The sequence below is a fragment of the Hydra viridissima genome, unplaced genomic scaffold, assembly GCF_058129835.1.
Source record: "Hydra viridissima isolate aposymbiotic clone 2 unplaced genomic scaffold, HvirCarnegie_v1 scaffold_13, whole genome shotgun sequence".
Taxonomy (NCBI): domain Eukaryota; kingdom Metazoa; phylum Cnidaria; class Hydrozoa; order Anthoathecata; family Hydridae; genus Hydra; species Hydra viridissima.
The window spans coordinates 1-24,025 of NW_028324312.1; the positions used below are offsets into that span (position 1 = coordinate 1).

Sequence of the window (24,025 nt, forward strand, 5' to 3'; positions counted from 1 at the left end):
AACAACTTTTGAAATAAATAAAATTTATTTGCACTTATAGCAGACTTTGTATGCGCCTCTCAAAATATGCAGTAGACTCTTAGGGGTGAGAGGAGAGGTTTTTTTTTTAAGTCGTTAGAGGAGGGGGCGAGCGCGAACGCAGGCCCCCACTACCAGAAATTGTACGGTCGAGTTACCGACGTTAGCGGTAATCGCAGGGGTCAGCCCAGGCGAAGTGCAATGCAAGAGCCTCACCCTGGAAGAAGCCCCATGTTGATCAGGTTTACTTCCCCGTCAGGTAAGTATGCTTTTCCCGTTGTGTGGGCAGCCTCGGACGTGCCCCAATCTTCTCAATTGTGGGTTTTCGATTGCACACCGCATCGTCCCGTTTGTTTGCTTTTTTTTTTTCCTTCTCTATAGTATGGGCCGCGCTCAGCAGTAGTGCAACGCCGAGGCAACCCGCGGTCAGGGCGAGGTAAACCTACGATCCCTTGACCAAATGCCAAAAATCAGATTAATATATGAGCCGGACTATGCCGGCGTACCAGATATTAAACTGATAAGAACAGATACTACACTTGATCTTTTTTTTTTTTTTTTTTTATTTCCTTTAACGTCTCATCAGCCATCGGCAGCTGTGGACGGGAGGATGTTCGGCGCTTGCCTACGTCACCCCATTTTACGTCTTGTCGACTGATGTTAAAGCCAACCCTTGACGGATCTACCTTGAGGCCCCCGAGTACTCGAGTTAACGAATATTCCCGGATCCTCTGCCCGACTTTAGCAGCTCATGACCAAAGCTTCGCACACCACCCATGACCGCCTCATCGGATTTTTTACACCACCAAGTGGTGCCCGACTTTTCGACACTGAGCCTCATTCGGATCAATACACCATTAAATGATGGTGTCCGACTTTTTGGCCCAGCACCTCATCGGATTTTTTACACCACCTAGTGGTGCCCGACTTTTCGGCGTAAGGATGATGATACTACACCTGATCTTAGCCATTAGGCCGAGAAGCGATACTTTTTGCAACGACTTTGTCCCGGCTCCCTCCCTCTCAACGAAAAAACTTGTGGACATTTGAATGATCAAGTCGATGGGTAACTTTAAGTTTCAACGATGAAAACATGGCTTTCTTGTACTGCATCAATTTCACTCTAAAACATTTGGGCTTTTTTTCAAAAATAACCCAGCTTCTTTCAAAAATAACAAGCTTCTTTCAAAAATAACCCAATTAACCAAAACATAAAAAACGTTTAAAGGCTTTTAAATTTAACGCTGGGCAGCAGATGTGATCAAAGGCCAAGTTGAACAACTGAAAATCAACTCTGTATATGAGCGTCCGACAGATTTCTCTGTCAAAAAGCATTTTGAGAACCTCTGTATTTAAATGTTCTTTTCAACTGTTGTAATGACAGTACTTTAATTCATCACCAGGGTCGCCAAGAAACAGCAGAGTTTAGGAGGACTTGCTTGTCATTAGCCTCGATCCTTTCCCAAGTAGTAATTCCTCACAAAGTCTAAAAAAACAAGCTTGAAAGTTTAAAAATTGGGATGGTGCAAATTAAGTTAAGAATTTAAACTGAGTAGCAAGAAAATATTTTTCAGATACTTTAGTTATTGCAAGAAATGAACACTTTAAATGTTTACTGACAAAAAGGTAAAACAATTTTAAAAAGTGACCTAAAACATCCACTGACAAAATATCAAATGACAAATGGAAAATGAAAAAATTTATGACACTAAACCGACACAGCATTAGGTTAGCAAAGGTAAAGCATACATACCTTGCACACTGTATCTGCATTTTTCCAATCACAAACTCGCAGAGCGTGGTAAAAGTTAATGAGACCTGGAACAATAAGCAAAGTATTTTTTTTAAATATTACATTTTTTAACATATTACCTAACCTAAATTAAGCCTGCAAATGTATTTGCGTACAAATTAGAAGCTCAGGATTGATGGAGAATAAACTTAAAAATATAATTCCCAAGTCAGTTAAAAGGATGTTTACTTGTTGGCTAAAGGTCAACTTTTTCAAACTATCACTTTTAAAAAATGGTTCTGGTAAACTATCGAAGAAACATGACTTACCTTTTTCTTGAAACTTTAACTGCTTCAATATTATATGCTCTGCTAACCTAACTTAACCCTTAACCTTGCCCCAGGACAACACTCAAAATTCTCTTTCAATAACTTATTTTCAATAATCAGACTTGCTACCTGAGGCTGAGTTAACTTTAGCAGTAACTCTATAAAACATAATGTGAGAAAGCCAAACAAAAGGTTCAGTTCAAAATGTAATGAGTATGTAATTTTTTTAAAATTTTATCGCATATCTTTAATCGAATTAAAGGGATCATTCCAAAGAAGCTATAGATTGTCCAGTGAAAAGCATACCTAATTAAGCATTACTTTATTGGGGTTGTGTCAGTATAACTGTAAATGAAACAAAGCTATGAACAAACTAAAGAAATAGGTAAAAGTCTTAGAAAGATCCTATTTCTGTTTCACTCACCAATAAAATCAAGAAGAATTTCCCACTTCTTATTCATTGAGTGGGATGCTCTAAAGAGTATTGCAACTTGCATTCTGGATAATCCAGGAACTCAGAACAAACTCTGTAACTGCACTCATGAAAGTCTTTTGTGACTACTCCTTCATAAAGTTGATGCTTCTAAAAATGAAAATTTATTTTTGAAAGGATTTTTTCATCAGAAACTATTCTTAAGTATTTGAAGACTTGAAAAAGTAAAGTGGGCACAACAATAGGGGTTAAACTGCTTCAAATTTTAAAACACAAACACCAAAATAAGGTGAAAAGATTGAAAATAAAATAGCACAGTACTTTTTATTACCTTAAAGCATTCTTGAAAAATCGTTAAAAAAACTGTGTGAACTCCTCTAAACTTGTCACTTGTCTTGGTTTTGGCATCAGCTACTGTATGAGAAGATAAAACAGGATTTAATTTGTTTAGTTTCCCTTTTTTTTATTTTCTTTTTTTTTTTCGAAACAAGCTAAAAGCACCTTTTCTGCTCTTGACGCTACGCCAACACCAAAAATTTCAGTAGGACTGCGCGTAACCACTGCACCGTTGTTAAACTCAATGATATGCACTTTACCGCAAAATTAACGCACCACTTATAAATTCCGACTTATTTTGAAAAATATTACGTATTTCCCGGATTTATCAAATACAAAGTCGATAATAATGTTTATTGTGACGTCATTTGTAGGCTTTATTCCGTTTTAGTTTCCAAATTGTAGCAGCTTTTCATAAGCAGCACGTTTTGCTGTAACTAAACCTCACTTTTAAAAGAAAAGTATGTATAAAGTTAGTATGAACAGATGTGTTGCTCAATGATAACTGTCATTTGAGCAACACGTCTGTTCTGACTTCTCAACGATACATAAGCTGACATTTTAAAACCTTTTTTGGTACCTCTTGCATCGTTCATGGGAGATGGATTCCTTCTTATGTAAGATAATGCTAGACCACATACGGCGCATGTTGTTACTGAATACTTACAAAATGCTACTATTCAAGTTTTGGAGTGGCCGGCTTGCAGTCCAGATATGAACCCAATAGAGCATCTTTGGGGCATAATGGCACGCTGTGTTAGAAGTCAACATCCACCACCTAGACGAGTTGCGACAAAGTCTTATCCGCGTATGTGAAGATATCCTTCAAGAAACGATTACACCTCTAATTAAAAGAAATCCACGGTGCTGTCTGGCTGCAACAACATCAAGATGTGGCAACACTAGATATTGATAAGTCAAAAATGTTACATTTTAAGCTGTATTAGTGTGCATAACAACAATAATCATCTTAGTTTATTTTGTTACTTACCTTAATTTTATTACTTACCATATTTCTAGTTTTAGTTTGTTTTTCTTTCTTTTCTTTTCTTTTCTCACCATCCTCAAAGTCGCTTTTATTATTATCATCGAAATAACTGTGTTCATGTGTTCTATTCTTAACACGTTTGTCAAAATATATGACCACAATTAAAATAAATCGAAATGTATGTGGTGCGTTAATTTTGCGGTTAAGTGTATATTAACTAGATATTTAACTCGCGCTTTCGCAGTGAAGCATATTTTTTTGCCAAGCAAGTTTTTTTTTGCCAGCCAGAATCATAAAAACATCGATTAAAACAAACGAATTATTGTCAGTTTAAATAAAGAGGCTACCGGCTTTAAAAACTTAAAAAACTTGCTTCACAATTTCTTACGAAATTTATTTGAAGTTTTACATCTAGTTAGTATAAATATCATTGGTTTAGCTAAGAGCATAGTAACGGTTTCTGCTTACTCGCGCAGCCTAGTAAGATGGGTGCACCGCGGACGCTCAGTTGCGAATTCTTTCTTTTTTTTTTTTATCATTCCCCTTCCCGAAACCCCGAAATGAACGAAATGCGATTGGCAAGTATTTGATGCATACCTTAATACACAGTGACTAAATTGTAGTATGTGTTTTTTCCGTGCCGAAACTCTGGTCGGAAGACAGTGCATCTTTTTAGATATTTTAGAGCTTGTGGGTTATCACTAGTACCCAAGCCTTTTTATGAGTCATTAAAAAAAAATTTACAAACAAAACTGTATTCTTCTTCTTCTTTTTTTTTCCGATTGTGATCAGATTATGATTTGTACTGACGATATTACACTGTGTCTACTTCCTCGGTCTTATTTTCTTACAAACATTAACAACATTTGTAGTTTCGTAACTATCCCATTGACCCTTTCATGCACCAATTATTTTTCCATAACTAACATAATCCATAAAAAATCATCTACAAAATGACAGCGGTACTATTAACTGTTTTAATTAGACTTTTTCTACACCTTGATACATTTTGATAGCTTTACAGAACGTCAGTTTTCTTTACCCGTTGATGTAACAATTTTGCTGACAACATTTGAATACTTTGAACACTTTGCCAACGCATTAAATATTCTTGCAGTCGTACTATCTTGCGTGTTTGTGATCCCCACCACTATTGAGTTTGCGTGGCAGCATAGGTATAGCGACAATCGACTAATGGATTTTTAGAAGCCAGCGTTGCTCATACACTTTCAAAAGTAGAACTGCTCTCACTAAGATTAGTCGCGCTGGTGCTATTTCATGCGCTCCAGTTAAAAAGGAGCGCCAAGCTACCGGTTGCTAAAAAACCCGCGGTAAAGAAAGCTGAAACAGCACCTAAGAAGAAAGTCGCTGCAAAGAGTGCCACCGCAAAAGTGGACAAGAAATAACCTGTACTGCTCAATCCTTCATCAAACGGCTATTTTCATAGGTACACATTTCTTTAAAACGTTGCGCGGCATTTAGGACTTTGTCAGGTAGTAACAATTACACTAATTGAGTTTGAAAGTCACAGTAACCTCACCGGTAACTGCTCCGTGCTTTTTAGGTCGATGTATATTCTAGAAAAGGGGAGTTTGAGAGCAATTTTGAAGAAGAAAAAAAAAGGTTTTAAGTTGTTCATAGCCTAGGACGGATGCAGCAGTTTAAGTGTTTTATTTTAGCAGCTAGTTTAGCTATTCTGCACTTGGCATTGTTTGCACAATTAAATATAGCGATTGCAACAGATATTTTCATTTGAACCTATTTCGTTAATGCGTCTAATGTTTTTAAAAGATGCGTGGCTATAAAAATAGCCGTTTGAGCGGATTTTGATCTACTTACTGCTGGTGTACTTGGTAACAGCCTTGGTGCCTTCGCTCACTGCGTGTTTAGCAAGTTCACCGGGAAGTAAAAGGCGCACGGCGGTTTGAATTTCACGCGAAGAGATCGTAGATTTCTTATTTTGAAGGGCGAGCCGCGAAGCTTCAGAAGCAATTCTTTCGAAAATGTCGTTCACGAAAGAATTCATGATGCTCATTGCTTTAGAAGAAACACCGACATCAGGGTGAACTTGCTTCAGGACGTTGTAAATGTAAATGGCATAAGACTCTCGTCTCTTTCTCTTGCGCTTCTTGTCACCAGTTCCAGCGATTTTACCACCTTTCTTACCGGCGCGCTTCTCGCCTTTTTTCGCCACCTTTGGCGCTTGTTTTCCTCCGGTTTTTTGTGCGTCTGACATTTCGACGGGCCTAACAGTAAAAATTCTTTTCGTTTGTTTTCATTGCATTGCAACTGGATTTAATTTAAGATAAAGTTGTAGCCTCCAACTTGAAAACTCTTGCGTCATATGCACTTCTATTGGTTCTTAAAAGATTAAGTTGTTTGAGCATCGTTTATTTCTTTTTTACTATTGGTTAAAAAAAGGTTGACTTTGAGACCACTCTATTTTGATAAGAATAGCAAACTTTTTGCTGTTTAAAATAAAAAAAAGGCGCACGAGATCTCTGGTCCGTCTGTCTGTCTCTGCTTGTGTTAGAAAATAAAATGTCAGGACGTGGAAAAGGAGGAAAAGCTAAGGCCAAGGCAAAAACTCGATCTTTTAGAGCGGGTCTTCAGTTTCCTGTTGGTCGCGTTCACCGATTTTTGCGCAAAGGGCATTACGCCAATCGCATCGGTTCAGGCGCACCGGTCTACTTAGCTGCAGTTTTGGAATACCTCTCCGCCGAAATCTTAGAGTTAGCTGGTAATGCTGCACGCGATAACAAAAAAGCCAGGATCATTCCTCGTCACTTACAGCTAGCTGTTCGCAACGACGAAGAGTTAAACAAGTTGTTGTCAGGTGTTACAATTGCGAGCGGCGGTGTGTTGCCAAACATTCAAGCTGTGTTGCTTCCCAAAAAGAACGAGAAGGTTCCAAAGCCAGCAGCCCAGTAAACGGCGGTATAAACAACACAAAAGGCTATTTTCATAGCCACACATCCGTTAAAAATTATTGTTAAGGCGTTAGAAACTTTAAATTTTAAATTAAAGCCGTACACTATTGCCTACGACCATACCACGGTGAATACACCCGTTCTCGTCCGATCACGGAAGTTAAGCATCGTCGGGCCAGGGTAGTACTTGGATGGGTGACCGCCTGGGAACTCCTGGTGCCGTAGGCTTTTGCAACCGTTTACGAAAAAAAAAAAAAAAAGTCGCCAAAGGGGACTCCCTTTTCTTTACAAAATCTGCTTTTTCAGTTGACTCTAAGATACACAGAACTCATCCCCTGCAAAAGAATATGCATAAACACGGCCCTGCCTGGGTGGTGTCGATTGAAAGGGGAGCGACTGGTCGAAAGGTGTGTGAGGGCGCTTCTTCCGTCTCCGCATCTCTGAGGGAAAGAAAATGGCGCTCTTTTTCCTCGCACAAAAGCCAGAAAGCTAGTTTTGATGCTGAACAACAAGGGCAACGGTTAAAGGGACTATAGCCACCATAGTCAACGAGGGCCCAGGGGAAGTTTTCTTAAGGGGCCCTCGTTGTGATCAATTACATACCCAGGACCAATAGAAGTGTGCTCTAGTCATTAAAAATTAAAAACGAAAGTTAATGAAATCTTTTAAAAGTCAAAACTATTTAAATCTTTTAAAAAAATGATTTTTAAAATATCGTTTGTAGATACACGGGGATACCCGGGAATCTTCCCCGTCCTCTCGGCGGCCATGAAAGAAACCCTCGCAAGTCTAAAGTTGCACGATGTCAATGTTCCCTAGTTTTGTCGAAATGACGAAAAGACTGCAAAACTAGCTTTGAAGAGCAAAAATTTGTAAGATTCGTCAATCGTCGTTACGTATCTCTGGCAACGTTGCGTATTGACGTGTCAACTTGCCAAAATGTTTCGGTCGTTGTCGTTTCTTTCTAAGATCAACACGTAGGAATCAGAGCTGTTTTCATGAAAATAATGAACGGTAGTAAAAGAATGCATTTCACCGCACCAGAATCCAATATGCGATATGCATAAATGGTTGACAATTGTTGTTACTGTTGCTGCTGCTGTTGTTGTTACTATTGTTACTGTTAGATCGTTATTGCTAATGCTTATTTTTTTGTGGTCGTTGCTATTGTCAGTATTACTATTATCGTTAGTTTATCGATGCTATCGTTAATTTTTGTTATTGTCGTTATTGTTATCTTCATCGTTGTCATTATTTTCGTTGTCACTATTGATATCGATTTTCTTATTGCTACTGTTTGTTATTTTAACTATTATTATCGTCATTGTTTTTTATTACAGCGACTCGTTTTCACTGTTGTGACTGTCACATTTTGTTCCGCCGTCGAGTGATTTCCGGGATTGTAACCGGTCGATCACGCTTGCTGGTTGTCACGTTGAAACGATTCTCGTCGCTCCTATGCTTATTTGGTTGCCTCTTTGCGATTCTTAGATTTTTATTGATTTTGTACAAAAAAAAAAAAAAACAAAAAAAAAAAAAACAACAACTTTTGAAATAAATAAAATTTATTTGCACTTATAGCAGACTTTGTATGCGCCTCTCAAAATATGCAGTAGACTCTTAGGGGTGAGAGGAGAGGTTTTTTTTTTAAGTCGTTAGAGGAGGGGGCGAGCGCGAACGCAGGCCCCCACTACCAGAAATTGTACGGTCGAGTTACCGACGTTAGCGGTAATCGCAGGGGTCAGCCCAGGCGAAGTGCAATGCAAGAGCCTCACCCTGGAAGAAGCCCCATGTTGATCAGGTTTACTTCCCCGTCAGGTAAGTATGCTTTTCCCGTTGTGTGGGCAGCCTCGGACGTGCCCCAATCTTCTCAATTGTGGGTTTTCGATTGCACACCGCATCGTCCCGTTTGTTTGCTTTTTTTTTTTCCTTCTCTATAGTATGGGCCGCGCTCAGCAGTAGTGCAACGCCGAGGCAACCCGCGGTCAGGGCGAGGTAAACCTACGATCCCTTGACCAAATGCCAAAAATCAGATTAATATATGAGCCGGACTATGCCGGCGTACCAGATATTAAACTGATAAGAACAGATACTACACTTGATCTTAGCCATTAGGCCGAGAAGCGATACTTTTTGCAACGACTTTGTCCCGGCTCCCTCCCTCTCAACGAAAAAACTTGTGGACATTTGAATGATCAAGTCGATGGGTAACTTTAAGTTTCAACGATGAAAACATGGCTTTCTTGTACTGCATCAATTTCACTCTAAAACATTTGGGCTTTTTTTCAAAAATAACCCAGCTTCTTTCAAAAATAACAAGCTTCTTTCAAAAATAACCCAATTAACCAAAACATAAAAAACGTTTAAAGGCTTTTAAATTTAACGCTGGGCAGCAGATGTGATCAAAGGCCAAGTTGAACAACTGAAAATCAACTCTGTATATGAGCGTCCGACAGATTTCTCTGTCAAAAAGCATTTTGAGAACCTCTGTATTTAAATGTTCTTTTCAACTGTTGTAATGACAGTACTTTAATTCATCACCAGGGTCGCCAAGAAACAGCAGAGTTTAGGAGGACTTGCTTGTCATTAGCCTCGATCCTTTCCCAAGTAGTAATTCCTCACAAAGTCTAAAAAAACAAGCTTGAAAGTTTAAAAATTGGGATGGTGCAAATTAAGTTAAGAATTTAAACTGAGTAGCAAGAAAATATTTTTCAGATACTTTAGTTATTGCAAGAAATGAACACTTTAAATGTTTACTGACAAAAAGGTAAAACAATTTTAAAAAGTGACCTAAAACATCCACTGACAAAATATCAAATGACAAATGGAAAATGAAAAAATTTATGACACTAAACCGACACAGCATTAGGTTAGCAAAGGTAAAGCATACATACCTTGCACACTGTATCTGCATTTTTCCAATCACAAACTCGCAGAGCGTGGTAAAAGTTAATGAGACCTGGAACAATAAGCAAAGTATTTTTTTTAAATATTACATTTTTTAACATATTACCTAACCTAAATTAAGCCTGCAAATGTATTTGCGTACAAATTAGAAGCTCAGGATTGATGGAGAATAAACTTAAAAATATAATTCCCAAGTCAGTTAAAAGGATGTTTACTTGTTGGCTAAAGGTCAACTTTTTCAAACTATCACTTTTAAAAAATGGTTCTGGTAAACTATCGAAGAAACATGACTTACCTTTTTCTTGAAACTTTAACTGCTTCAATATTATATGCTCTGCTAACCTAACTTAACCCTTAACCTTGCCCCAGGACAACACTCAAAATTCTCTTTCAATAACTTATTTTCAATAATCAGACTTGCTACCTGAGGCTGAGTTAACTTTAGCAGTAACTCTATAAAACATAATGTGAGAAAGCCAAACAAAAGGTTCAGTTCAAAATGTAATGAGTATGTAATTTTTTTAAAATTTTATCGCATATCTTTAATCGAATTAAAGGGATCATTCCAAAGAAGCTATAGATTGTCCAGTGAAAAGCATACCTAATTAAGCATTACTTTATTGGGGTTGTGTCAGTATAACTGTAAATGAAACAAAGCTATGAACAAACTAAAGAAATAGGTAAAAGTCTTAGAAAGATCCTATTTCTGTTTCACTCACCAATAAAATCAAGAAGAATTTCCCACTTCTTATTCATTGAGTGGGATGCTCTAAAGAGTATTGCAACTTGCATTCTGGATAATCCAGGAACTCAGAACAAACTCTGTAACTGCACTCATGAAAGTCTTTTGTGACTACTCCTTCATAAAGTTGATGCTTCTAAAAATGAAAATTTATTTTTGAAAGGATTTTTTCATCAGAAACTATTCTTAAGTATTTGAAGACTTGAAAAAGTAAAGTGGGCACAACAATAGGGGTTAAACTGCTTCAAATTTTAAAACACAAACACCAAAATAAGGTGAAAAGATTGAAAATAAAATAGCACAGTACTTTTTATTACCTTAAAGCATTCTTGAAAAATCGTTAAAAAAACTGTGTGAACTCCTCTAAACTTGTCACTTGTCTTGGTTTTGGCATCAGCTACTGTATGAGAAGATAAAACAGGATTTAATTTGTTTAGTTTCCCTTTTTTTTATTTTCTTTTTTTTTTTCGAAACAAGCTAAAAGCACCTTTTCTGCTCTTGACGCTACGCCAACACCAAAAATTTCAGTAGGACTGCGCGTAACCACTGCACCGTTGTTAAACTCAATGATATGCACTTTACCGCAAAATTAACGCACCACTTATAAATTCCGACTTATTTTGAAAAATATTACGTATTTCCCGGATTTATCAAATACAAAGTCGATAATAATGTTTATTGTGACGTCATTTGTAGGCTTTATTCCGTTTTAGTTTCCAAATTGTAGCAGCTTTTCATAAGCAGCACGTTTTGCTGTAACTAAACCTCACTTTTAAAAGAAAAGTATGTATAAAGTTAGTATGAACAGATGTGTTGCTCAATGATAACTGTCATTTGAGCAACACGTCTGTTCTGACTTCTCAACGATACATAAGCTGACATTTTAAAACCTTTTTTGGTACCTCTTGCATCGTTCATGGGAGATGGATTCCTTCTTATGTAAGATAATGCTAGACCACATACGGCGCATGTTGTTACTGAATACTTACAAAATGCTACTATTCAAGTTTTGGAGTGGCCGGCTTGCAGTCCAGATATGAACCCAATAGAGCATCTTTGGGGCATAATGGCACGCTGTGTTAGAAGTCAACATCCACCACCTAGACGAGTTGCGACAAAGTCTTATCCGCGTATGTGAAGATATCCTTCAAGAAACGATTACACCTCTAATTAAAAGAAATCCACGGTGCTGTCTGGCTGCAACAACATCAAGATGTGGCAACACTAGATATTGATAAGTCAAAAATGTTACATTTTAAGCTGTATTAGTGTGCATAACAACAATAATCATCTTAGTTTATTTTGTTACTTACCTTAATTTTATTACTTACCATATTTCTAGTTTTAGTTTGTTTTTCTTTCTTTTCTTTTCTTTTCTCACCATCCTCAAAGTCGCTTTTATTATTATCATCGAAATAACTGTGTTCATGTGTTCTATTCTTAACACGTTTGTCAAAATATATGACCACAATTAAAATAAATCGAAATGTATGTGGTGCGTTAATTTTGCGGTTAAGTGTATATTAACTAGATATTTAACTCGCGCTTTCGCAGTGAAGCATATTTTTTTGCCAAGCAAGTTTTTTTTTGCCAGCCAGAATCATAAAAACATCGATTAAAACAAACGAATTATTGTCAGTTTAAATAAAGAGGCTACCGGCTTTAAAAACTTAAAAAACTTGCTTCACAATTTCTTACGAAATTTATTTGAAGTTTTACATCTAGTTAGTATAAATATCATTGGTTTAGCTAAGAGCATAGTAACGGTTTCTGCTTACTCGCGCAGCCTAGTAAGATGGGTGCACCGCGGACGCTCAGTTGCGAATTCTTTCTTTTTTTTTTTTATCATTCCCCTTCCCGAAACCCCGAAATGAACGAAATGCGATTGGCAAGTATTTGATGCATACCTTAATACACAGTGACTAAATTGTAGTATGTGTTTTTTCCGTGCCGAAACTCTGGTCGGAAGACAGTGCATCTTTTTAGATATTTTAGAGCTTGTGGGTTATCACTAGTACCCAAGCCTTTTTATGAGTCATTAAAAAAAAATTTACAAACAAAACTGTATTCTTCTTCTTCTTTTTTTTTCCGATTGTGATCAGATTATGATTTGTACTGACGATATTACACTGTGTCTACTTCCTCGGTCTTATTTTCTTACAAACATTAACAACATTTGTAGTTTCGTAACTATCCCATTGACCCTTTCATGCACCAATTATTTTTCCATAACTAACATAATCCATAAAAAATCATCTACAAAATGACAGCGGTACTATTAACTGTTTTAATTAGACTTTTTCTACACCTTGATACATTTTGATAGCTTTACAGAACGTCAGTTTTCTTTACCCGTTGATGTAACAATTTTGCTGACAACATTTGAATACTTTGAACACTTTGCCAACGCATTAAATATTCTTGCAGTCGTACTATCTTGCGTGTTTGTGATCCCCACCACTATTGAGTTTGCGTGGCAGCATAGGTATAGCGACAATCGACTAATGGATTTTTAGAAGCCAGCGTTGCTCATACACTTTCAAAAGTAGAACTGCTCTCACTAAGATTAGTCGCGCTGGTGCTATTTCATGCGCTCCAGTTAAAAAGGAGCGCCAAGCTACCGGTTGCTAAAAAACCCGCGGTAAAGAAAGCTGAAACAGCACCTAAGAAGAAAGTCGCTGCAAAGAGTGCCACCGCAAAAGTGGACAAGAAATAACCTGTACTGCTCAATCCTTCATCAAACGGCTATTTTCATAGGTACACATTTCTTTAAAACGTTGCGCGGCATTTAGGACTTTGTCAGGTAGTAACAATTACACTAATTGAGTTTGAAAGTCACAGTAACCTCACCGGTAACTGCTCCGTGCTTTTTAGGTCGATGTATATTCTAGAAAAGGGGAGTTTGAGAGCAATTTTGAAGAAGAAAAAAAAAGGTTTTAAGTTGTTCATAGCCTAGGACGGATGCAGCAGTTTAAGTGTTTTATTTTAGCAGCTAGTTTAGCTATTCTGCACTTGGCATTGTTTGCACAATTAAATATAGCGATTGCAACAGATATTTTCATTTGAACCTATTTCGTTAATGCGTCTAATGTTTTTAAAAGATGCGTGGCTATAAAAATAGCCGTTTGAGCGGATTTTGATCTACTTACTGCTGGTGTACTTGGTAACAGCCTTGGTGCCTTCGCTCACTGCGTGTTTAGCAAGTTCACCGGGAAGTAAAAGGCGCACGGCGGTTTGAATTTCACGCGAAGAGATCGTAGATTTCTTATTTTGAAGGGCGAGCCGCGAAGCTTCAGAAGCAATTCTTTCGAAAATGTCGTTCACGAAAGAATTCATGATGCTCATTGCTTTAGAAGAAACACCGACATCAGGGTGAACTTGCTTCAGGACGTTGTAAATGTAAATGGCATAAGACTCTCGTCTCTTTCTCTTGCGCTTCTTGTCACCAGTTCCAGCGATTTTACCACCTTTCTTACCGGCGCGCTTCTCGCCTTTTTTCGCCACCTTTGGCGCTTGTTTTCCTCCGGTTTTTTGTGCGTCTGACATTTCGACGGGCCTAACAGTAAAAATTCTTTTCGTTTGTTTTCATTGCATTGCAACTGGATTTAATTTAAGATAAAGTTGTAGCCTCCAACTTGAAAACTCTTGCGTCATATGCACTTCTATTGGTTCTTAAAAGATTAAGTTGTTTGAGCATCGTTTATTTCTTTTTTACTATTGGTTAAAAAAAGGTTGACTTTGAGACCACTCTATTTTGATAAGAATAGCAAACTTTTTGCTGTTTAAAATAAAAAAAAGGCGCACGAGATCTCTGGTCCGTCTGTCTGTCTCTGCTTGTGTTAGAAAATAAAATGTCAGGACGTGGAAAAGGAGGAAAAGCTAAGGCCAAGGCAAAAACTCGATCTTTTAGAGCGGGTCTTCAGTTTCCTGTTGGTCGCGTTCACCGATTTTTGCGCAAAGGGCATTACGCCAATCGCATCGGTTCAGGCGCACCGGTCTACTTAGCTGCAGTTTTGGAATACCTCTCCGCCGAAATCTTAGAGTTAGCTGGTAATGCTGCACGCGATAACAAAAAAGCCAGGATCATTCCTCGTCACTTACAGCTAGCTGTTCGCAACGACGAAGAGTTAAACAAGTTGTTGTCAGGTGTTACAATTGCGAGCGGCGGTGTGTTGCCAAACATTCAAGCTGTGTTGCTTCCCAAAAAGAACGAGAAGGTTCCAAAGCCAGCAGCCCAGTAAACGGCGGTATAAACAACACAAAAGGCTATTTTCATAGCCACACATCCGTTAAAAATTATTGTTAAGGCGTTAGAAACTTTAAATTTTAAATTAAAGCCGTACACTATTGCCTACGACCATACCACGGTGAATACACCCGTTCTCGTCCGATCACGGAAGTTAAGCATCGTCGGGCCAGGGTAGTACTTGGATGGGTGACCGCCTGGGAACTCCTGGTGCCGTAGGCTTTTGCAACCGTTTACGAAAAAAAAAAAAAAAAGTCGCCAAAGGGGACTCCCTTTTCTTTACAAAATCTGCTTTTTCAGTTGACTCTAAGATACACAGAACTCATCCCCTGCAAAAGAATATGCATAAACACGGCCCTGCCTGGGTGGTGTCGATTGAAAGGGGAGCGACTGGTCGAAAGGTGTGTGAGGGCGCTTCTTCCGTCTCCGCATCTCTGAGGGAAAGAAAATGGCGCTCTTTTTCCTCGCACAAAAGCCAGAAAGCTAGTTTTGATGCTGAACAACAAGGGCAACGGTTAAAGGGACTATAGCCACCATAGTCAACGAGGGCCCAGGGGAAGTTTTCTTAAGGGGCCCTCGTTGTGATCAATTACATACCCAGGACCAATAGAAGTGTGCTCTAGTCATTAAAAATTAAAAACGAAAGTTAATGAAATCTTTTAAAAGTCAAAACTATTTAAATCTTTTAAAAAAATGATTTTTAAAATATCGTTTGTAGATACACGGGGATACCCGGGAATCTTCCCCGTCCTCTCGGCGGCCATGAAAGAAACCCTCGCAAGTCTAAAGTTGCACGATGTCAATGTTCCCTAGTTTTGTCGAAATGACGAAAAGACTGCAAAACTAGCTTTGAAGAGCAAAAATTTGTAAGATTCGTCAATCGTCGTTACGTATCTCTGGCAACGTTGCGTATTGACGTGTCAACTTGCCAAAATGTTTCGGTCGTTGTCGTTTCTTTCTAAGATCAACACGTAGGAATCAGAGCTGTTTTCATGAAAATAATGAACGGTAGTAAAAGAATGCATTTCACCGCACCAGAATCCAATATGCGATATGCATAAATGGTTGACAATTGTTGTTACTGTTGCTGCTGCTGTTGTTGTTACTATTGTTACTGTTAGATCGTTATTGCTAATGCTTATTTTTTTGTGGTCGTTGCTATTGTCAGTATTACTATTATCGTTAGTTTATCGATGCTATCGTTAATTTTTGTTATTGTCGTTATTGTTATCTTCATCGTTGTCATTATTTTCGTTGTCACTATTGATATCGATTTTCTTATTGCTACTGTTTGTTATTTTAACTATTATTATCGTCATTGTTTTTTATTACAGCGACTCGTTTTCACTGTTGTGACTGTCACATTTTGTTCCGCCGTCGAGTGATTTCCGGGATTGTAACCGGTCGATCACGCTTGCTGGTTGTCACGTTGAAACGATTCTCGTCGCTCCTATGCTTATTTGGTTGCCTCTTTGCGATTCTTAGATTTTTATTGATTTTGTACAAAAAAAAAAAAAAACAAAAAAAAAAAAAACAACAACTTTTGAAATAAATAAAATTTATTTGCACTTATAGCAGACTTTGTATGCGCCTCTCAAAATATGCAGTAGACTCTTAGGGGTGAGAGGAGAGGTTTTTTTTTTAAGTCGTTAGAGGAGGGGGCGAGCGCGAACGCAGGCCCCCACTACCAGAAATTGTACGGTCGAGTTACCGACGTTAGCGGTAATCGCAGGGGTCAGCCCAGGCGAAGTGCAATGCAAGAGCCTCACCCTGGAAGAAGCCCCATGTTGATCAGGTTTACTTCCCCGTCAGGTAAGTATGCTTTTCCCGTTGTGTGGGCAGCCTCGGACGTGCCCCAATCTTCTCAATTGTGGGTTTTCGATTGCACACCGCATCGTCCCGTTTGTTTGCTTTTTTTTTTTCCTTCTCTATAGTATTGGCCGCGCTCAGCAGTAGTGCAACGCCGAGGCAACCCGCGGTCAGGGCGAGGTAAACCTACGATCCCTTGACCAAATGCCAAAAATCAGATTAATATATGAGCCGGACTATGCCGGCGTACCAGATATTAAACTGATAAGAACAGATACTACACTTGATCTTAGCCATTAGGCCGAGAAGCGATACTTTTTGCAACGACTTTGTCCCGGCTCCCTCCCTCTCAACGAAAAAACTTGTGGACATTTGAATGATCAAGTCGATGGGTAACTTTAAGTTTCAACGATGAAAACATGGCTTTCTTGTACTGCATCAATTTCACTCTAAAACATTTGGGCTTTTTTTCAAAAATAACCCAGCTTCTTTCAAAAATAACAAGCTTCTTTCAAAAATAACCCAATTAACCAAAACATAAAAAACGTTTAAAGGCTTTTAAATTTAACGCTGGGCAGCAGATGTGATCAAAGGCCAAGTTGAACAACTGAAAATCAACTCTGTATATGAGCGTCCGACAGATTTCTCTGTCAAAAAGCATTTTGAGAACCTCTGTATTTAAATGTTCTTTTCAACTGTTGTAATGACAGTACTTTAATTCATCACCAGGGTCGCCAAGAAACAGCAGAGTTTAGGAGGACTTGCTTGTCATTAGCCTCGATCCTTTCCCAAGTAGTAATTCCTCACAAAGTCTAAAAAAACAAGCTTGAAAGTTTAAAAATTGGGATGGTGCAAATTAAGTTAAGAATTTAAACTGAGTAGCAAGAAAATATTTTTCAGATACTTTAGTTATTGCAAGAAATGAACACTTTAAATGTTTACTGACAAAAAGGTAAAACAATTTTAAAAAGTGACCTAAAACATCCACTGACAAAATATCAAATGACAAATGGAAAATGAAAAAATTTATGACACTAAACCGACACAGCATTAGGTTAGCAAAGGTAAAGCATACATACCTTGCACACTGTATCTGCATTTTTCCAATCACAAACTCGCAGAGCGTGGTAAAAGTTAATGAGACCTGGAACAATAAGCAAAGTATTTTTTTTAAATATTACATTTTTTAACATATTACCTAACCTAAATTAAGCCTGCAAATGTATTTGCGTACAAATTAGAAGCTCAGGATTGATGGAGAATAAACTTAAAAATATAATTCCCAAGTCAGTTAAAAGGATGTTTACTTGTTGGCTAAAGGTCAACTTTTTCAAACTATCACTTTTAAAAAATGGTTCTGGTAAACTATCGAAGAAACATGACTTACCTTTTTCTTGAAACTTTAACTGCTTCAATATTATATGCTCTGCTAACCTAACTTAACCCTTAACCTTGCCCCAGGACAACACTCAAAATTCTCTTTCAATAACTTATTTTCAATAATCAGACTTGCTACCTGAGGCTGAGTTAACTTTAGCAGTAACTCTATAAAACATAATGTGAGAAAGCCAAACAAAAGGTTCAGTTCAAAATGTAATGAGTATGTAATTTTTTTAAAATTTTATCGCATATCTTTAATCGAATTAAAGGGATCATTCCAAAGAAGCTATAGATTGTCCAGTGAAAAGCATACCTAATTAAGCATTACTTTATTGGGGTTGTGTCAGTATAACTGTAAATGAAACAAAGCTATGAACAAACTAAAGAAATAGGTAAAAGTCTTAGAAAGATCCTATTTCTGTTTCACTCACCAATAAAATCAAGAAGAATTTCCCACTTCTTATTCATTGAGTGGGATGCTCTAAAGAGTATTGCAACTTGCATTCTGGATAATCCAGGAACTCAGAACAAACTCTGTAACTGCACTCATGAAAGTCTTTTGTGACTACTCCTTCATAAAGTTGATGCTTCTAAAAATGAAAATTTATTTTTGAAAGGATTTTTTCATCAGAAACTATTCTTAAGTATTTGAAGACTTGAAAAAGTAAAGTGGGCACAACAATAGGGGTTAAACTGCTTCAAATTTTAAAACACAAACACCAAAATAAGGTGAAAAGATTGAAAATAAAATAGCACAGTACTTTTTATTACCTTAAAGCATTCTTGAAAAATCGTTAAAAAAACTGTGTGAACTCCTCTAAACTTGTCACTTGTCTTGGTTTTGGCATCAGCTACTGTATGAGAAGATAAAACAGGATTTAATTTGTTTAGTTTCCCTTTTTTTTATTTTCTTTTTTTTTTTCGAAACAAGCTAAAAGCACCTTTTCTGCTCTTGACGCTACGCCAACACCAAAAATTTCAGTAGGACTGCGCGTAACCACTGCACCGTTGTTAAACTCAATGATATGCACTTTACCGCAAAATTAACGCACCACTTATAAATTCCGACTTATTTTGAAAAATATTACGTATTTCCCGGATTTATCAAATACAAAGTCGATAATAATGTTTATTGTGACGTCATTTGTAGGCTTTATTCCGTTTTAGTTTCCAAATTGTAGCAGCTTTTCATAAGCAGCACGTTTTGCTGTAACTAAACCTCACTTTTAAAAGAAAAGTATGTATAAAGTTAGTATGAACAGATGTGTTGCTCAATGATAACTGTCATTTGAGCAACACGTCTGTTCTGACTTCTCAACGATACATAAGCTGACATTTTAAAACCTTTTTTGGTACCTCTTGCATCGTTCATGGGAGATGGATTCCTTCTTATGTAAGATAATGCTAGACCACATACGGCGCATGTTGTTACTGAATACTTACAAAATGCTACTATTCAAGTTTTGGAGTGGCCGGCTTGCAGTCCAGATATGAACCCAATAGAGCATCTTTGGGGCATAATGGCACGCTGTGTTAGAAGTCAACATCCACCACCTAGACGAGTTGCGACAAAGTCTTATCCGCGTATGTGAAGATATCCTTCAAGAAACGATTACACCTCTAATTAAAAGAAATCCACGGTGCTGTCTGGCTGCAACAACATCAAGATGTGGCAACACTAGATATTGATAAGTCAAAAATGTTACATTTTAAGCTGTATTAGTGTGCATAACAACAATAATCATCTTAGTTTATTTTGTTACTTACCTTAATTTTATTACTTACCATATTTCTAGTTTTAGTTTGTTTTTCTTTCTTTTCTTTTCTTTTCTCACCATCCTCAAAGTCGCTTTTATTATTATCATCGAAATAACTGTGTTCATGTGTTCTATTCTTAACACGTTTGTCAAAATATATGACCACAATTAAAATAAATCGAAATGTATGTGGTGCGTTAATTTTGCGGTTAAGTGTATATTAACTAGATATTTAACTCGCGCTTTCGCAGTGAAGCATATTTTTTTGCCAAGCAAGTTTTTTTTTGCCAGCCAGAATCATAAAAACATCGATTAAAACAAACGAATTATTGTCAGTTTAAATAAAGAGGCTACCGGCTTTAAAAACTTAAAAAACTTGCTTCACAATTTCTTACGAAATTTATTTGAAGTTTTACATCTAGTTAGTATAAATATCATTGGTTTAGCTAAGAGCATAGTAACGGTTTCTGCTTACTCGCGCAGCCTAGTAAGATGGGTGCACCGCGGACGCTCAGTTGCGAATTCTTTCTTTTTTTTTTTTATCATTCCCCTTCCCGAAACCCCGAAATGAACGAAATGCGATTGGCAAGTATTTGATGCATACCTTAATACACAGTGACTAAATTGTAGTATGTGTTTTTTCCGTGCCGAAACTCTGGTCGGAAGACAGTGCATCTTTTTAGATATTTTAGAGCTTGTGGGTTATCACTAGTACCCAAGCCTTTTTATGAGTCATTAAAAAAAAATTTACAAACAAAACTGTATTCTTCTTCTTCTTTTTTTTTCCGATTGTGATCAGATTATGATTTGTACTGACGATATTACACTGTGTCTACTTCCTCGGTCTTATTTTCTTACAAACATTAACAACATTTGTAGTTTCGTAACTATCCCATTGACCCTTTCATGCACCAATTATTTTTCCATAACTAACATAATCCATAAAAAATCATCTACAAAATGACAGCGGTACTATTAACTGTTTTAATTAGACTTTTTCTACACCTTGATACATTTTGATAGCTTTACAGAACGTCAGTTTTCTTTACCCGTTGATGTAACAATTTTGCTGACAACATTTGAATACTTTGAACACTTTGCCAACGCATTAAATATTCTTGCAGTCGTACTATCTTGCGTGTTTGTGATCCCCACCACTATTGAGTTTGCGTGGCAGCATAGGTATAGCGACAATCGACTAATGGATTTTTAGAAGCCAGCGTTGCTCATACACTTTCAAAAGTAGAACTGCTCTCACTAAGATTAGTCGCGCTGGTGCTATTTCATGCGCTCCAGTTAAAAAGGAGCGCCAAGCTACCGGTTGCTAAAAAACCCGCGGTAAAGAAAGCTGAAACAGCACCTAAGAAGAAAGTCGCTGCAAAGAGTGCCACCGCAAAAGTGGACAAGAAATAACCTGTACTGCTCAATCCTTCATCAAACGGCTATTTTCATAGGTACACATTTCTTTAAAACGTTGCGCGGCATTTAGGACTTTGTCAGGTAGTAACAATTACACTAATTGAGTTTGAAAGTCACAGTAACCTCACCGGTAACTGCTCCGTGCTTTTTAGGTCGATGTATATTCTAGAAAAGGGGAGTTTGAGAGCAATTTTGAAGAAGAAAAAAAAAGGTTTTAAGTTGTTCATAGCCTAGGACGGATGCAGCAGTTTAAGTGTTTTATTTTAGCAGCTAGTTTAGCTATTCTGCACTTGGCATTGTTTGCACAATTAAATATAGCGATTGCAACAGATATTTTCATTTGAACCTATTTCGTTAATGCGTCTAATGTTTTTAAAAGATGCGTGGCTATAAAAATAGCCGTTTGAGCGGATTTTGATCTACTTACTGCTGGTGTACTTGGTAACAGCCTTGGTGCCTTCGCTCACTGCGTGTTTAGCAAGTTCACCGGGAAGTAAAAGGCGCACGGCGGTTTGAATTTCACGCGAAGAGATCGTAGATTTCTTATTTTGAAGGGCGAGCCGCGAAGCTTCAGAAGCAATTCTTTCGAAAATGTCGTTCACGAAAGAATTCATGATGCTCATTGCTTTAGAAGAAACACCGACATCAGGGTGAACTTGCTTCAGGACGTTGTAAATGTAAATGGCATAAGACTCTCGTCTCTTTCTCTTGCGCTTCTTGTCACCAGTTCCAGCGATTTTACCACCTTTCTTACCGGCGCGCTTCTCGCCTTTTTTCGCCACCTTTGGCGCTTGTTTTCCTCCGGTTTTTTGTGCGTCTGACATTTCGACGGGCCTAACAGTAAAAATTCTTTTCGTTTGTTTTCATTGCATTGCAACTGGATTTAATTTAAGATAAAGTTGTAGCCTCCAACTTGAAAACTCTTGCGTCATATGCACTTCTATTGGTTCTTAAAAGATTAAGTTGTTTGAGCATCGTTTATTTCTTTTTTACTATTGGTTAAAAAAAGGTTGACTTTGAGACCACTCTATTTTGATAAGAATAGCAAACTTTTTGCTGTTTAAAATAAAAAAAAGGCGCACGAGATCTCTGGTCCGTCTGTCTGTCTCTGCTTGTGTTAGAAAATAAAATGTCAGGACGTGGAAAAGGAGGAAAAGCTAAGGCCAAGGCAAAAACTCGATCTTTTAGAGCGGGTCTTCAGTTTCCTGTTGGTCGCGTTCACCGATTTTTGCGCAAAGGGCATTACGCCAATCGCATCGGTTCAGGCGCACCGGTCTACTTAGCTGCAGTTTTGGAATACCTCTCCGCCGAAATCTTAGAGTTAGCTGGTAATGCTGCACGCGATAACAAAAAAGCCAGGATCATTCCTCGTCACTTACAGCTAGCTGTTCGCAACGACGAAGAGTTAAACAAGTTGTTGTCAGGTGTTACAATTGCGAGCGGCGGTGTGTTGCCAAACATTCAAGCTGTGTTGCTTCCCAAAAAGAACGAGAAGGTTCCAAAGCCAGCAGCCCAGTAAACGGCGGTATAAACAACACAAAAGGCTATTTTCATAGCCACACATCCGTTAAAAATTATTGTTAAGGCGTTAGAAACTTTAAATTTTAAATTAAAGCCGTACACTATTGCCTACGACCATACCACGGTGAATACACCCGTTCTCGTCCGATCACGGAAGTTAAGCATCGTCGGGCCAGGGTAGTACTTGGATGGGTGACCGCCTGGGAACTCCTGGTGCCGTAGGCTTTTGCAACCGTTTACGAAAAAAAAAAAAAAAAGTCGCCAACGGGGACTCCCTTTTCTTTACAAAATCTGCTTTTTCAGTTGACTCTAAGATACACAGAACTCATCCCCTGCAAAAGAATATGCATAAACACGGCCCTGCCTGGGTGGTGTCGATTGAAAGGGGAGCGACTGGTCGAAAGGTGTGTGAGGGCGCTTCTTCCGTCTCCGCATCTCTGAGGGAAAGAAAATGGCGCTCTTTTTCCTCGCACAAAAGCCAGAAAGCTAGTTTTGATGCTGAACAACAAGGGCAACGGTTAAAGGGACTATAGCCACCATAGTCAACGAGGGCCCAGGGGAAGTTTTCTTAAGGGGCCCTCGTTGTGATCAATTACATACCCAGGACCAATAGAAGTGTGCTCTAGTCATTAAAAATTAAAAACGAAAGTTAATGAAATCTTTTAAAAGTCAAAACTATTTAAATCTTTTAAAAAAATGATTTTTAAAATATCGTTTGTAGATACACGGGGATACCCGGGAATCTTCCCCGTCCTCTCGGCGGCCATGAAAGAAACCCTCGCAAGTCTAAAGTTGCACGATGTCAATGTTCCCTAGTTTTGTCGAAATGACGAAAAGACTGCAAAACTAGCTTTGAAGAGCAAAAATTTGTAAGATTCGTCAATCGTCGTTACGTATCTCTGGCAACGTTGCGTATTGACGTGTCAACTTGCCAAAATGTTTCGGTCGTTGTCGTTTCTTTCTAAGATCAACACGTAGGAATCAGAGCTGTTTTCATGAAAATAATGAACGGTAGTAAAAGAATGCATTTCACCGCACCAGAATCCAATATGCGATATGCATAAATGGTTGACAATTGTTGTTACTGTTGCTGCTGCTGTTGTTGTTACTATTGTTACTGTTAGATCGTTATTGCTAATGCTTATTTTTTTGTGGTCGTTGCTATTGTCAGTATTACTATTATCGTTAGTTTATCGATGCTATCGTTAATTTTTGTTATTGTCGTTATTGTTATCTTCATCGTTGTCATTATTTTCGTTGTCACTATTGATATCGATTTTCTTATTGCTACTGTTTGTTATTTTAACTATTATTATCGTCATTGTTTTTTATTACAGCGACTCGTTTTCACTGTTGTGACTGTCACATTTTGTTCCGCCGTCGAGTGATTTCCGGGATTGTAACCGGTCGATCACGCTTGCTGGTTGTCACGTTGAAACGATTCTCGTCGCTCCTATGCTTATTTGGTTGCCTCTTTG

General features: G+C 37.9%; 3 protein-coding genes, 1 long non-coding RNA gene, 8 other non-coding genes and 4 pseudogenes across 12 annotated transcripts; 6 read left to right on the top strand and 10 right to left on the bottom strand.

Annotated features, from left to right (window-relative positions):
- Positions 1–121: 121 nt before the first annotated feature.
- LOC149879577 (U1 spliceosomal RNA) lies at positions 122–285 on the bottom strand. Its single transcript, XR_016446610.1, has one exon. It is a non-coding gene; the product is annotated as a U1 spliceosomal RNA (small nuclear RNA).
- A 110-nt stretch (positions 286–395) lies between these two features.
- On the bottom strand, positions 396–627 carry LOC149879578 (U2 spliceosomal RNA; annotated as a pseudogene).
- Positions 628–5,667: 5,040 nt separating this feature from the next.
- LOC149879579 (late histone H2B.L4 pseudogene) lies at positions 5,668–6,072 on the bottom strand (annotated as a pseudogene).
- Positions 5,674–6,767, top strand: LOC149879580 (histone H2A, orphon). Its single transcript, XM_090070620.1, has 2 exons — positions 5,674–5,803; positions 6,370–6,767. The coding sequence occupies exon 2, from the start codon at positions 6,378–6,380 to the stop codon at positions 6,765–6,767; it is 390 nt and encodes a 129-aa protein (XP_089926746.1). The 5' UTR covers positions 5,674–5,803; positions 6,370–6,377.
- A 108-nt stretch (positions 6,768–6,875) lies between these two features.
- On the top strand, positions 6,876–6,994 carry LOC149879581 (5S ribosomal RNA). The gene has a single exon (XR_016446539.1). It is a non-coding gene; the product is annotated as a 5S ribosomal RNA (ribosomal RNA).
- Positions 6,995–8,428: 1,434 nt separating this feature from the next.
- Positions 8,429–8,592, bottom strand: LOC149879582 (U1 spliceosomal RNA). The gene has a single exon (XR_016446703.1). It is a non-coding gene; the product is annotated as a U1 spliceosomal RNA (small nuclear RNA).
- Positions 8,593–8,702: 110 nt separating this feature from the next.
- Positions 8,703–8,894, bottom strand: LOC149879583 (U2 spliceosomal RNA). Its single transcript, XR_016446637.1, has one exon. It is a non-coding gene; the product is annotated as a U2 spliceosomal RNA (small nuclear RNA).
- Positions 8,895–13,556: 4,662 nt separating this feature from the next.
- Positions 13,557–13,961, bottom strand: LOC149879584 (late histone H2B.L4 pseudogene; annotated as a pseudogene).
- LOC149879585 (histone H2A, orphon) lies at positions 13,563–14,656 on the top strand. Its single transcript, XM_090070623.1, has 2 exons — positions 13,563–13,692; positions 14,259–14,656. Exon 2 carries the CDS (start codon positions 14,267–14,269, stop codon positions 14,654–14,656), a length of 390 nt encoding a protein of 129 aa, XP_089926749.1. The 5' UTR covers positions 13,563–13,692; positions 14,259–14,266.
- Positions 14,657–14,764: 108 nt separating this feature from the next.
- LOC149879586 (5S ribosomal RNA) lies at positions 14,765–14,883 on the top strand. Its single transcript, XR_016446540.1, has one exon. It is a non-coding gene; the product is annotated as a 5S ribosomal RNA (ribosomal RNA).
- Positions 14,884–16,317: 1,434 nt separating this feature from the next.
- Positions 16,318–16,481, bottom strand: LOC149879587 (U1 spliceosomal RNA). The gene has a single exon (XR_016446714.1). It is a non-coding gene; the product is annotated as a U1 spliceosomal RNA (small nuclear RNA).
- Positions 16,482–16,591: 110 nt separating this feature from the next.
- Positions 16,592–16,783, bottom strand: LOC149879588 (U2 spliceosomal RNA). Its single transcript, XR_016446695.1, has one exon. It is a non-coding gene; the product is annotated as a U2 spliceosomal RNA (small nuclear RNA).
- Positions 16,784–16,897: 114 nt separating this feature from the next.
- LOC149879589 (uncharacterized) lies at positions 16,898–18,869 on the bottom strand. Its single transcript, XR_016446498.1, has 2 exons — positions 18,622–18,869; positions 16,898–18,440 (listed from the first exon to the last, which is right to left on the bottom strand). It is a non-coding gene; the product is annotated as an uncharacterized LOC149879589 (long non-coding RNA).
- A 2,576-nt stretch (positions 18,870–21,445) lies between these two features.
- Positions 21,446–21,850, bottom strand: LOC149879590 (late histone H2B.L4 pseudogene; annotated as a pseudogene).
- Positions 21,452–22,545, top strand: LOC149879591 (histone H2A, orphon). Its single transcript, XM_090070624.1, has 2 exons — positions 21,452–21,581; positions 22,148–22,545. Exon 2 carries the CDS (start codon positions 22,156–22,158, stop codon positions 22,543–22,545), a length of 390 nt encoding a protein of 129 aa, XP_089926750.1. The 5' UTR covers positions 21,452–21,581; positions 22,148–22,155.
- Positions 22,546–22,653: 108 nt separating this feature from the next.
- LOC149879592 (5S ribosomal RNA) lies at positions 22,654–22,772 on the top strand. The gene has a single exon (XR_016446541.1). It is a non-coding gene; the product is annotated as a 5S ribosomal RNA (ribosomal RNA).
- The last annotated feature ends 1,253 nt before the right edge of the window (positions 22,773–24,025 follow it).

Coding starts and splice junctions, on each gene's coding strand:
- LOC149879580 (XM_090070620.1), top strand. CDS start 6,378: ATGTCAGGACGTGGAAAAGGAGGAAAAGCTAAGGCCAAGGCAAAAACT.
- LOC149879585 (XM_090070623.1), top strand. CDS start 14,267: ATGTCAGGACGTGGAAAAGGAGGAAAAGCTAAGGCCAAGGCAAAAACT.
- LOC149879591 (XM_090070624.1), top strand. CDS start 22,156: ATGTCAGGACGTGGAAAAGGAGGAAAAGCTAAGGCCAAGGCAAAAACT.